This window comes from Drosophila elegans, unplaced genomic scaffold (assembly GCF_018152505.1).
Source record: "Drosophila elegans isolate 14027-0461.03 unplaced genomic scaffold, ASM1815250v1 contig_468, whole genome shotgun sequence".
Lineage (NCBI taxonomy): Eukaryota > Metazoa > Arthropoda > Insecta > Diptera > Drosophilidae > Drosophila > Drosophila elegans.
This window is the reverse complement of record NW_024545855.1, coordinates 1,323,475-1,337,617: the sequence shown is the minus strand read 5'-3', so window position 1 is coordinate 1,337,617 and position 14,143 is coordinate 1,323,475. Positions and strand designations below refer to the sequence as shown.

The 14,143-nt window shown below is 44.6% G+C and overlaps 1 protein-coding gene across 7 annotated transcripts in view; it reads left to right on the top strand.

The window, feature by feature from the left end:
* Positions 1-14,143, top strand: part of LOC108143828 (hemicentin-2) — a 112,727-nt gene that overhangs the window by 79,893 nt on the left and 18,691 nt on the right. For 6 of the 7 annotated variants that reach the window (XM_017268370.1, XM_017268373.1, XM_017268372.1 and 3 more), the window contains 6 exons: positions 384-547; positions 2,348-2,506; positions 3,797-3,970; positions 4,828-4,941; positions 6,115-6,148; positions 7,402-7,645. In XM_017268370.1, the coding sequence (XP_017123859.1) occupies positions 384-547; positions 2,348-2,506; positions 3,797-3,970; positions 4,828-4,941; positions 6,115-6,148; positions 7,402-7,645 (889 nt within the window). The remainder of the gene's footprint in view (positions 1-383; positions 548-2,347; positions 2,507-3,796; positions 3,971-4,827; positions 4,942-6,114; positions 6,149-7,401; positions 7,646-14,143) is intronic. The other variant, XM_017268371.1, reaches the window with a different exon arrangement.

Here is a 14,143-nt window from a genome sequence, read left to right as displayed (position 1 = left end):
GCTAAATAAAAAAAAGCAACTATAATAATAAGTAGGTATTTTTGCTAATTGTTTTTATTAATTTATCTCTACATATATTTAAGAAAACATCATGATGATGATCAGTGAGCGTTGCTCCCTTAATAAACATATGGGTTTTAAGCAGCGGCAAGAAGGAAAAAAGAGCTTTGAAATTACAAAAAGAAACAATTTGTGGAAGATTTTAGATCGTCTATCCATAAATAAATTTAAGTCATTTTATAACAGGCCATGACAACTTAAATTTTTTTTCAATTAATTACCTAGCATATTACTTGATTTAATGAACTATTTCTTTATTTGATCTGTATCTTGTTTCGTAAACACTTGACTGCATTTTCTGATTTTCTCAATTTACCTTGCAGAATGGCCCATGGATCGAAGTACGTGGAGCGGGGCTCCGAGTCCAGATTGGTCATCGACAACGTCACCTACGAGTACCAGGGCGAGTACGAGTGCCGGGCGACCAGCTACATCAATGGCCAGGAGCGGGTGGCCATATCCGATCCGGTGTCGCTGCAGGTTGTGGGTAAGTTCCTATCTGCAGAGCTTGCTACTGCTGCTGCTGCTTCTGTGTTTGTGGTGCGCCCATAAAAACCGCAAGCCACAAAATATGACGACAACAGGGCATGGCTCGAAACATGCATTCTTTTACACCTGACATTTGGAACGGCACTGCCGCAAGGATTTGCCATCGGACTCACCGGAAAGAGTATCACGGGCTAAAGAACGAACCATGTTTGCGGTCATAAATCTGCATTCCAGCCCAGCTCTCGTTTGTTTTTTTTCGATGTCAATTTTAGCCCCGACTGGGGAATGGAAAAAAGCGTCATGGAGATGACCAGCATAGCCGCAGAGAAGGTGACAACGCAAGCGGACAAAAAAAGAAACCTATTCCTCCTCGGGCTACTCATTTAAATCCTCCGCTCCCGTGCAACTAATGCACACTTAAAACAACTAACAAAACTCCATTAAAAGCTGCAGCCGGAAAGCGCCTGCAAAACATTTTAAGCGCTTGCGTTGCCACTGCTCCTCGTCGCTTTCCGCTCTCCACTTTCTACTTTCCCCTAAATTTTCCTCCATGGCCATGGCCATACAATTTCGCGGTGGCTGGCAACTTGCAACTGGCCAACGGACTAAACCAAAACGTAACACAAAATCAAAATGAACTTATGACCGCAGAGCCAGCGGAAAAAAAATGGAGCTGCAACTGCCGGGGGCAAAAAACTGTACAGCAAACTGAAAGGGGGAAAAAATAGAAAAAACTCTAGAAAAAAGAGCAGCAAGAAATATTTAAATTTAGTGCTGAATACCACAGAACGTACATAATTTATGACCAACCAAGGACACGAGCAATTTAGCAGAGCCGGGGACCAAAAAAAATGCACAAAAATAAACATGCACACGAACAATATACATTACACACACAAAAAAGTCCCCACCACTTTTATACATATCTACGTGTATGTTTGTGAGTGTCGAGCAACTAACAAAATAACTAACCAACTGCGACAGTATGCCAGAGTGTCAAAAAAAAGGAAAAGTTACCGTTTCTCATTATTCGACAAAAATAAATGTATTTATTCTTGATTAAAAAGATACAGCAACGTAAAACTCATTAAAATCACAAATAATCAACCATTAGTTTGACAAAAAAATTTGTAGATTGTTAAAAGCAAATATCAATTAATTTTAAAGGAAATACCATCTAACAAATTTAAATTGTTTTAAGTATTTTACAAAACGGTTTTTGTTGGATTGAAATGCTACTGAAACAATGTTAATCAATACAATGAAATGTACATATTTGGCTTAAATGGATGTATTTATCTATTTAAATAGATACAAATTACAATTTACAAAATACATGTAGATCAGAAAAAACAAGAAATTTAAAGCATAAGAGAAGTAAAAGGATTTTTGTCTGTCAAAATAAAATTTCTTTGAGTATTTTTCAAACATTTTTTTGTTTGATTGAAATCGTATAAAAATTTTTTAGTCAATAGGGTGAAATGTATATTTCGGTCTCTAAATAATTTTAAATGATTCTGAGTCTGACTGCCGCGGCTTAAAAAAAGAAAGTTTTCTTTTAAATGTTACTTAGCCTGACTGCCTGTCCAAGATCCTTTCACCCCTAAAGCAATTGACTTGGACCAAGCGGAGACACCCTGTACCTGCACCCTGTAACCACTCTATATAATTATCTTTGGCAGTATGGCTTGGCGAATGCGTTGCACCGCACCAACTCAATTAAAAAGCCATCTGGCCGTGTGGACTGGACGCGCCTCCTTTATGCATCTTTCACCTCTTTTTACTTGTGTCCTTGCAGGTGCTCCGCAGGTGCTGCGCCTGCACCCCTCCCTGCACACCGTGGCCGTGAAGCGAGGAGAGGCGGCCAGCCTGACAATGGTCGTCTGTGCGGATCCGCGGCCACAACGCGTCGCTTGGGAATGGGGCTCGCTTCGTCTGGAGGCCGGCTCGGGCATCGGTGCGTATACTTGTTTGATGGGCACCCATCCGCCCCATTGGCCCGCTAATGGTAATGCAATTAGGCGCTGGTCTTAGTTTTGCCTACTCGGAACGGAATTCTATTAGCGCCGCTCTACAGGATGCCGAACGCTGGCTCTGCCCGCTCGGGGGTTCATTAGATTAACCATTCCCAGACACAAAAACGTTCGCGAGTCGCGTCGGGTTGTTCCGCAAATCAAGACAAATTACATGACCAAACGGAGTCAGAGTCGGACAAGAAACAGCCAGTTTCATGTTGGCCGCTGGAAAAGGGCTGGTAATGGGAATGGGAATGGGGTCGAGGAAGAGAGGATGCCTCGAGCAGACTTCCCACGCCTGTCAGTCGCCGGTAATCCGAGCTCCAACAGACAGGCAACACACAGGCACACCACACCTCATTTTCCAGCTGAAACTATATTCGGATGAACATCCGCCAGCAGATGCAGCTGCATCGCTCCATCTTGGCCATTTCCTCATTTTCCATGAACTTGAACTGCATCCCCGACTGCCAGTGTTGCCTATTCCTGGCCAATATTGACTGTCAGCATTAAATTTATCTGAAAATTGGTAGATTAAATTACAAATGCTAAGTCAAGAGCTTGAAGCAATTTTTTTTAGGAACTATTTAATAAATCAAATAAATAATTCTTTAAAAATTCGAAGAAAAATGTTTTGGTATGAACAAATACATTTTATGTTAAGGAGGCTCCACATATTAAAAAACCTTATAAAATGTTTCCTGATTGATTTTACCATTTAAAGGTATATTACCTTGTCAACAATTTTAGTTACTTAGCTTAGGAAAATTATATTACAATTTATCAACAACTTCGATCACAATTGAATATCTAAACTAAAAAATATATATACTTATGAACTGTGTAGTTAAGACACTTACGTCCAAAACGATAAACTTAATTTGTGAAAAGGCTGTCCCAAAAATAGCTAAGTTGGCAACACTGATGCTTGGTCCGTGGGTCGCATTATTCTTCATTTTCAGCTTGTCCGTCCGTGTCCATCCTTGGTCGTCCTTCGTGCGTGTAATCCTGCGTGCTCTCCTTGCCACTGACACAAATCAAACGGCGCGCATTACCGACCAATCCTTTCGCCTTTCCTCCGCACCCAACGCTAGTTAGCCCATCGAATCGAATGATTAATGTCGGATGCCGACAAATTGTGTGCAATTCTAGTGCAATTACTTAGCCAACGAAAGTCAATTCGCAGAAACAAGAACTCACTTTTATTTTTTTGTTTTGGAAACCCCCCACAGATCGTTTCCGGGCAGACGACATGCAGCCGGACACCCGCGAGGATTGCTACCTGTCCACGTTGCACATCCTCCACACGGACGAGCACGACTCCAGGCCCTACTACTTGGTGGTGGAGAACGAGCGGGGCACCGATCGTCATGCCATACACCTGATTGTGGAGGGTACGTTTGCAGGTGCTTAGACTTTTCTTAATTTTCTTTACCCCAACCCACATTATCCCAATGCACCCTTAAGTTACAATCTCGACAAACATTCCACATTCACGCACCATACAAACATTATTATCACTATTTGGGTAGACTAAAGAAGCAAGTTTTGTTGACTACTGTTTTATTTTTTAGTTTACTCTCTAAAGTCTGTCTATCAAAATAAGAGGCTACAACATAAAACTTTTTGGAATATAGTTTAATAAAATATCAAACTCAATTGTACCACCATTTATGTGGTTATGATATTGATAACCATTATTTATAGACAACTGTTTTAAATGTTGATTATTTTCGAAAAATTATACATCAAACTCTGAAACTCTTTTTAACGCAGTTTAAATATAAAAATCTATTGAACAAATTTTCAGTAATTTGTGCAAACATTATTGGGTTTATATAAACTCATATTTATAATTCATTTAAATGGAATTATTCATACAAAAAATAGAATAAATATTGTTTGTATTTATGTATATGTCAAATTTGGTTTGTGTAACAAACTATTTAAAGTCTAAATAGGCCATTATTGCAATATATAAGCCAAACTTAAATACAGATAGAAATGAACATATTAATAAGTATTTTTAAAGCGAAATAGTCAAGAGAACGCTCGCACATTAAGCATAACCAAATCCCTTGCATTGCAGCCCAATGCTTTTAATTAAAATCATTACGACGTGCAATACATGTATTGCATAAAGTACCTTGTGCAAATGAAAATGAAAATTCCTCTTAATGCTTGCATAATCAACACCACCACCACCACCACCTTTACATCGAATACCAATCCGTGTATCGAATCGTATGGAATTTCCGGACAGAACCCTACGAGATGAGCTATCTGATGGGCGTGGCCGGGGGCTGCATGGCTGCCATCCTTTTGCTGGTCTGCCTGTGTATCTATGCGATCAAGAGCAAGAGATGCTGCTTCAAGGGTAAGTAAAAATGGGGGGTTCTATGGTATATTTCAACCGAAATCCTAACCATCATTGGACCCGTATTAATTGCACTGGCAGTGCCGTCAAGGCCGCGACAATTAAAACTTCCTCCTTGATTATGCCACCCCCTTTCCAACAAAAAACCCCCTAGAGGCTGCTGTCACACTAATTGCAAAAACACAAAAACTTGCCAGCTCACAAAGCACTGGCAACTGAAATGCGAGAAGGAGGCGGTCATGGCGGAAAAAATGGCTGCCAGGATGGATGCGTCTCTTTTTCGCTTTGTGTGTGTGTTGTGTCGGCTCTGTTTTTTCTTATTTTTTCTTTTTTTGTTTGCCCTGCTATTCTCCTTGAAACTCGAAACTCAAATAAATCTCATAAAATATTCATTAGCGTCCAACGCCTGCGGTCAGTCTCCGTTTCCTGTTGCCCCACCAACCAGCCAGGCCCCCGCTTACACAAAAGGGTTAAGGGTTTCGTGGCAGCTTTTTGTTTTAGCTGCGCCAACATTTTCATCTCTCCGACTTTGAGGAAAAAAAAAACAGTGCTTTCGCGCGCACAGCCTAATTAGAAATCAAAACGCAGACAAAAAGCGGTGAAACTTTTTACTATTGTAAAACAATTTGCAAAAGAGCAAGGGAAACTTTGCCATTGCTGAAGGACATTTGAGCCATTCCAGCACACATCTGTAAGCACTTTTCAAGCTGAGCCACCTAATCGCAATTTCTCAGTTGTCAATCAAGCTGTCAATTTGACTGGCTGACTGGCTGACTGACTGCTGCAGCTGCCTTCCCGAGTTGTCAAATAGCGTTTGACAGATCTCTCAAGTGCGACCCGATACTATAGCATATATATCTCCCGAGCTGGGAAGCCTTCACCCCTTCGACGATATCCATCAAAATTTGCAAACACCTCTACGGGAGTTTACACGTTCCTCGCAATCAATAAGTCCTTGGCTCGTTTATCACGGCTCCGAGGGCGAATTGGAAAAAAAAATACCATCTAGCTGTCTGTTTGTAAATTGCCAGCGGTATTTTCACAGCTAATTTGTACTATTTTGCAACCACACCCTTCAGAGAATAATGGGGGGAATTTATATTCCTGAATATTGCATACTCTAATATGAAACTTCCCCTTTCTCTTTTTCGTTTCACTTCTCGCATGGCACAGGTTCCACGGGCTATAAATCATCGGATAAAGACAGGTAAGTTGAAGCGTAATACGTACACACCCTTTTCCTTCCCACACACTCCCGTACTCACACTCTCACACGCATACACAGAGAGAGAAAGAAAGAACCATAGATAAATGACCATTTTGATATATTTTTATGCAGCCGCATCCTGCAGCCAACAGGTGGCGCTGGCGTGCCAATTTATGCGCTCCTACTGGCCGAATACAGGAACTGACTCACTCATACAAACACACATAACACACACGTACAGAATTGGAACAATGAAAAATGTGTTCGCCGGTGTGTGTGTGTGTGTGTGTGGGGGGGACATAAAATATTATACATTTTTCATTTATTCAATATATGCACCGGCGAACGAGCACTTTTGTTTGGCCAAGAAAAAGCTGAAATACCCTTTTTAAAAGTTCGAAAAAAGTAAATCATGTTTGCAACGGATTAGCTAATGGAAAATAATATTTATAAGGGATCAATGGAATAAAATTGTAGAATTCATGACCGAATTCTAGAGTTTAGAGAGCAGAGTTTTTCATTTCCAAATTTTGTTTTATTAAGATCAATACTAAGCTTTAGAATGGCTGAGTGAAGAAGTATTAAAAATTAAAGACTTGGTGTTTTTCATCCATCTTTACTTTCAAAATAACATAAAACCAATAACATTCATTAGCACATTTCCATTTCCATTTTAAGTTTAAAGTGTATATGAATAATTTTTTATTTTCCAATAGCAGGAAATCGGGGTACAACCTATCGCTCATTGTTGTTGCAAACTCTCACCGAGAATTATGAGTTATGGGCGGTCGTTTGGCCATACGCCCCTCTCCAACCTTTTGTTTTCCTTGTTTAGGAGCTTAAAACTGCTATATTTTGTTTGCCAAACTATGCACAGACCAGTTCAGAGCCTCAATGTATGGATATATATGGAAAAGGGAACGGAAATGGATTTAGAATTTCCGCTTCAAGAACATTCTGCACACATTTCCAAAAAATTCGTTTTGCAGGCTCATCTCAAGAGTGAGTTGATGGGGAAATATCTAATTTCCCAAGCCCCAAGTAAACAATGGCCTGCGGCGAGGCAAGGCAGCGACACAAACTAAATAGATATTCAGATAATCGTGAGGGATACAATTTGCCAATCAGCGATAGCAGCCGAAACAGCCACCCAAGCACTTAGCCACCACCCACACAATTGTCACTTGGGCAAACAATTTTCGATAACGATTTGGTGTCCCCTTCTTTTTCTCTCTTCCCAATTTTGCCCGCAGCGAGAAAGCTGATTTGAAATCACGCTCGGATAGCACGAGTGGCCCTCAAGGTGATTCGATTTACACCACGCCCGCGGGTTTCCATCATCACCAGCAACAGCAGCAGCAGCAGCAGCAACAGCAACAGCAGCAGCAACAACAGCAGCAGCAGCAGGCAGCAGCGGCAGCAGCAGCCGCTCTACATGCCGCATCTCAACACCCGCAGCAACAGTATCCGGGACATGGATCGCCGGAGGCAATGAAGGTACGCATGGCTGCAATGATATTACAACCGCCCACTAGGGTCTAGCAGGCAATTGACACCAATAATAGCGAATCCAACGAACAGCTGACGCAACAGCAACACCAACACCAACACGAACAACTAACGACAACAACAATAACAACAACAACAACAACACCGAACGAACAGCAACTACTGGACGAGGGTAGCAATGTAAGCCACAATAATAACAACCACAAAATCAGTTCCACATCCACAACTACTGCCCTGACCAATAGCGATAATAACAACACCTCAGAGGTGGCCAAAACCAGTAGCGACAGCAGCAACAACAGCAGCAGCAATAGCAACAGCAACCGCAACAGCAACAGTGAGGGCAATAGTTCTTCGCTGACTAGCAGCAAGAGTAGTAAGCGGGATCTGGAGAACAATATGAACAGGGAGATGAAACCGGTGGTGACTGCCTCCAAGTTGCTCCACCTGAATGTGACGAGTGGTACGGAGCCGGATCCCCTGCCAGTAGGACCTTTGACCCCAGAGGAAACGCAGGTCCTGCTGCAAAAGCTGAGCATCAACAATCCGTTCTATCGCTTTCGCAAGCAGAGCAACTCCTTGAAGGAGCTGCGGCGTAGGTCGATCCTGCCACAAGTCCGCTCCCGATCCGAAATGGATTTGGGCCAGGTGGCATTAACACAGCAGCACAGTGAAGCCAAAGTTGTAGTAGTACTAGGAAGTAAGCAGCAGCAGCAGCAGCAGCAGGAAGTAGCCATAAGTAGGCCTAAGAGTAGCGTTAGCCTTAAGACTAGATCCATAAGCAGCCTGAGGGGCAGTCCCTCGGCCAGCAATCAGGCGGGAGACAGCTCCACGGTGATCACGAATCCCTTCTCCATATTCCACGACGATGAGATCCTCACGCTTAGTGTTAATTCGCGATTGAGAAATGCGGCCAATGCCAGAAGTTCCAGACCCCAACGGCAAGGTAGGGGTTTGAGAAGACTCTTTGAATCGAATCGCAATCAAAACCCCCCCTCCGAACATCACTATCTGCATGGAGTGCCTGTGAGGCGATTCGAAAGGCAGGACTTTGACAACGACTCGGGAGATTTGCTTGGCCGGAGGACAAACACCTCGAGTGGCAAACCCAAGCGATCGAAGGCCATCTTCAAGCAACTGTCACTGAGGAAACTACACCAACGAGGAGGAGGAGGAGGAGGAGGAGGAGCTGCGGAGGATCCCCCCTCGTTGCCAAAGCTCAGGCTGAGCTATCCCAACCGGACGCACAGCATCCAGAGCATGCGGGCCTCGGGCGGCGGCGGCTATGACATCCAGCACACCACTGCCTACCACCCGAGACTCAATCACGCCACCTCGCCGGTGACCAAGGCCAACTACTTCGAGCGACTGCAGGCCAAGACGCGGCAGGGCATCCAGAAGATACGCGACAAGTGCCGCAACTTCAAGGCGAGCAGTGGCGAGGGCGGAGTAGGAGGAGGAGGAGGCGGAGGATCCTCCTCCGAGTTCAGTGGCTTCCACACGCTGGCCAAGGACGAGAGCTTCCGCTTCATAAGCGACCGGGCACACATCTCCAGCTACGAGTCGCGCTGCAAGCAGGCCACCATCTACAAGAGCTACAAGTCGGAGATCGATCTCAGCAAGAATCTGCACTACCTGGATGCCTACCTGGAGCAGAACTTCGACCACCAGCTGGGCAGCTCCAAGCAGTCGGCCCACTCCGTGGGTCGGGTGAGTGGAGCCCAGCGCAGGGCCCTGGCCAAGCAGCCCAGTCCTGCCCCCGAGACGCCGCGTCGTGCGCGCCACAAGCGGAGTCAATCGCAGGCGGGCAACTATGCGGCCAACTACGAGAACCTCGGCACCCTGCCCATTGCCTCCAAGTCGAAGGGGCGCAGCTCAGCCCTCAACTCGGACTCGATGAGCAGCTCCGACTATGCCTCCGTGTTCAGTGGACCCACCACCAATCTCCGCCAGGAGCGGGAGCGGGAGCGGGATGAGGAGGTGCCCGATTCAAAAGACTTCAAACTGCGCTACGAGCATCCGGACAAAATGTGCGAGTACTACTTTGACAACCTAACGAGCTATGCTCTGGCTTTGGAGGAGAGTGAGGACTTGCTGCTGGCGGAAAGCGCCAAATCAGCGAGATTCTTCTACGACGATGGGGGTGTGGAGGAGGAGGAGGAGGATGATGATGATGATGACGATGGGATTGCCATTGCTGGAGGATTGGGTGAAACGGAGGTGACGGCAGCTGGCAGGCCGGATTATATGGCCCGCGACATACGCATCCGCGTCAGCGTGAACGAGTGCGAAGATGCTGATTGGCATCAGCCGGCTGGAGCGACCAGTGCGACCTCCTATAATGAGAATCTGGCCGAGAGCACATTCTACCAGTCGCTCAATCAGCACTTGCAACGCCAGGAGGTGGCTGATGATGATGGTGGGGACCATCTGGTGGGAGGAGGAGGGGAGAGCTACCTGGAGCACTTCCAGCGGCAGCAGCGGAGCAGGCAGCCCTATCCGACGCCCTATCAACGCGCCGAGCTCTACGGATTTGGCAGGAGAACCTCCGGAGAAGGAGGAGGAGGAGGGGCAGAGCTGCCGGATGTGGCCAGACAGCGAAGGGCCGACCTCATGGAGGCCCACTATGCCCGCAGCTATCAGGCGGGAGGAGCAAGTCGCGGCAAGGGCAGGCCCAGGCTCGAGATGGAGCGACAGCACGCAGCAATCCCGGCTGCAACAGCAGCAGCAGCAGCAACCGCAATGCCAACTGCTGCAACAGGCAGCAGTGTCATCAATTTGGCGTTGCCGGCACAAAGCTCCGATGTTCTGTATGCCACCAGCAGCAAGCAGCAGATAACGATGCCAATGCCAACCGCAGGGTCACATCTCCATCAGCCAAAGCCAGAGGCAGTGTTAGGATTGGGCGATGGAGGAGCAGCAGCAACGGCAGCAGCAACATCAGCTACATCGGTACCCGGCAACAGCTCAGCCGGAAATGCAAACAATCGCTATATGCTGGAGAATTTGCGCAAATACTATGCGAATCAGCAGCAACACCCGCCCGCGCACTCCGTCAACTCCTCCTCTTTGTCCAATTCGTCCTCATCGAACTCATCAATGTCACAGCAACAGCAGCAGCAGCAGCAACAACTAAAGCTCAATCTGAACCTGCAACCCACCGCGCCCAAAGTGCAGCAACAACATTTGGGCAACCGCCGAAACTCGAGCACTTCGAATGCCTCCTCGACCGCCGACAACTTCGACGCCTTCATAACATTGCGCAATGCCTCGGCGAATACGAGCACGGATTATATGGCCAAACAGCAGCAGCAGCACCAGCAGCAGCAACATCGTCGTGGGAAGCAGCCACATCAGCAGCAACAGCAGCCGCTCACCTCCGCACTCAACTACTATGGACACGCGGCCACGCCCACCCTGACTCCCGCCCTCGCCTACAATGGCAAATTAACGGCCACCGCAATGTTGTCACAAGTAAATTTAAGCAGAGCAGCCGCAGCGACAGCGGCAACATCGTCGTCCAGTGGAGCGGCAACAGCAATAACAACAACTGGGCCACTGCTGCTGCCGCATCAGCAACATTCGAGGTCCATGTCCACGTCCACGTCCAAGGGGGATCCTGGTTTTATCCTGGAGTACGAGTGTTAGCAATCGATCGGGGAGCAAGGATTGCTAGTTATTTCCATTTGTTTGCCTTGCCAAAAATTACAATTACAAATTGGCACATTTGCTTTTACACTGATTAGGACTCATGGTCGTGTGTACAAATATATAGAGTATGTAATATATGCAGTGGAGGAGGATGAGGAGGAGGAGTAGGAAAAGGAGCCAATTATTCGTATCATATCAGAAAAGAAGGGGATAGTTAAATCGTTTGCATAGGAAAATGCTTATCCACTTGATTATGCTAGGAGATAAATTAACGTAAACTACGACAATAATGCAACAATTCAATTAAAATTGATAAAGATATGGATAATGATAAAGAATTTGCAACTCGTATTTAGCATAGAGCAAAGCATACATTTATTAGTCACAATCCTAGCGAAGGACACATACATTGAAGCAGCATAAATCAAATTTATAGTTAAATCAATTAAACATCCATGTTAAGCGTTCTCCTAAATGTGTATGTGTATGTGTATGTATATCCGTAAAGTGTATATGAATACTGTGTACTGCATCCTATAAAGATAAAGAGTTTTTCGAATGTTCTTCAAACTCCAGTTCAATTACTTGCTAGTTCAGTTTTTGCTATCGGTATCCGTTTTTTTTTTCATTTTACAAATCAAACTCGTGCAAAGTTACTACACACGTACCGTAGAGTACATAACTACGAATATATGCATAACTATCTACGCTCGTTTTTAACTCTGCCGAAGTTTGTGGAATTGCAATGGGAAAAAATCAAGCAGTTACGAGCTTCCAATCGATTTAACGAACCGAAAAATTAGCTTGCAATGGAAAGGCATAATTTGGTTAAACGAAATTGATTTGCATTGCAAATAATACTAGCTATTACCGAGCCGGCCTGCTGAGTGCCATCAGCGATCGCCATTAATGAGCGTACACGGTGCGTATGCGCAATTTTTTCTCATTACAAGAGTCCGGGTGTCGTTTGCGCTGGCAACCACATAAATATTTGTACAGCGGCCGAAAAAGGAAATTCACGCACACACTGGAGGGTCACAAACATGCCGATTGCTTTGGGACGCCGCAGCACACACACTCGCGTATAAAAACAGCAATGAGCTCGCCGATGAGGGGCAAAAAAAAACAAAAAGGCTCAGGCAACGCGGCGTATGTGCAATGTATTTCATTTCCATGCCACAACGCCGTCTGGGGGACACCATGCAATTATCTGTGTGCGCGCAATTTATCTCATTTGCGGTTGAGTTATTTCCGACTGCAGCAAATAATACTGCCAGCCAACGTCCAGATCGCATTGGTCTGTCTGTATGTGAGTGTCCTGCCTTATTTTTTGTCCTTCAGGACCCCCTGGCACCCATCGAAAGCACCCCACTCCACGCCTTCCGCATGCCGCAACACACTTTTCCGCTTAATTTACTGGCAGGCGGCAGCTGCCTTCGCTGCATTGTCAGTTGACAACAGCAATTGCTGCATAATGCATGCCCAGGACTCTGTGTAAGTTCTCCTGTCAACGTTCCTGTCCTCTCCTGTCCCCTCTTTCGGACTTGCCAGGCTTAATGCAATGCCTGATGCCGCCTCAATGGCTGTTTGCTCGCTGGCAACAACAATAATTCATTGGCTGCTTTATGGCTGACCATCAACTTATCGGCACAGTCGCAACTGCCGCCCATCGCATCTGTCGCTCCGCCTGAAACATATAAATTAATAAAAGTCAAATTAAAATTACATACTTTGATGACAACGGACCGTTGCGATTGTCATGGAGATGGGCATTAAGATGGGGTTGAGTGCCAGACAAGTATCTTATCATTATTGGCGATCGTTGGTCGGCCATAAATCTCCCTGTTGGTAGATTTGTTCCTTGACTTTATAATGGCAAGTGTTCAATGGCTTTTACGTAGCCTCAGCTCGAATCTATGTTTTTGACCAGCAGTCCAATTAGTTGAATTCAGGTTTGGTAATTTAAATGAATAGATTTTCCATTTCTGTGCATTGACCAAAAGGCATTACATTTGAAGAGTGAACAAGGGAGCTAGATTTTATTTACCGACTGATGACAGATGACACATACAACAGTTACTGGTACTAATACAGATACAACCAACCACACTCGATTTGAAAACCTGTGTTCAGGACACAAACTGCCGCCAAGCGTGCATTTTGTACAACTTGAATTTTTTTCACCTTTCTATATATTTCTATATACTTATACACATATATACTTATAATGCCTAAGCCCTATGTTCGTGTGTTTACGTTTGTTTACGTTTAAGTAATGCAAGAAGAAGGAAACCAAAAAAAACCAAAAAATGACAAAAATGAGCGGCCCCTGGCCGAGTTTACTTAAGTACATTTTAAACATCTCACACACACATATATATATATATATATATATATACAGTACAGTACCGTACCTATTGATACATACAGCGTATGTATGTGTAGGTGATCTTGAACGCATTCATTATGTTTTACGTTAACATGCTAATGCTCATTTAGTTTACATTATGTATATGTATGTATAACTTATGTTAATGATGTTACTACTACTACTACTACAAAATACTACTACCAAAATTTATTCGATTCGATTAGTTTTCCTTTTCGATATGAGATTGAGATTCCCGAAGGTGCGACAACTATATTGTAATACTCAAAACAAAAAACAAAAAAAAAAAACAAATCAAAAAAAAAAAAAAAGTACTATACTCTACACCAAGCGGAATGTTTTCCTTGCCCGCCCCTCAAAAGAACCATGTAAAGCATTAAATCAAAGCAAATAATCCAGTAATCCAGTACTCCAGTTATGCTGTAATGCTGTAATCCAGTAACCAA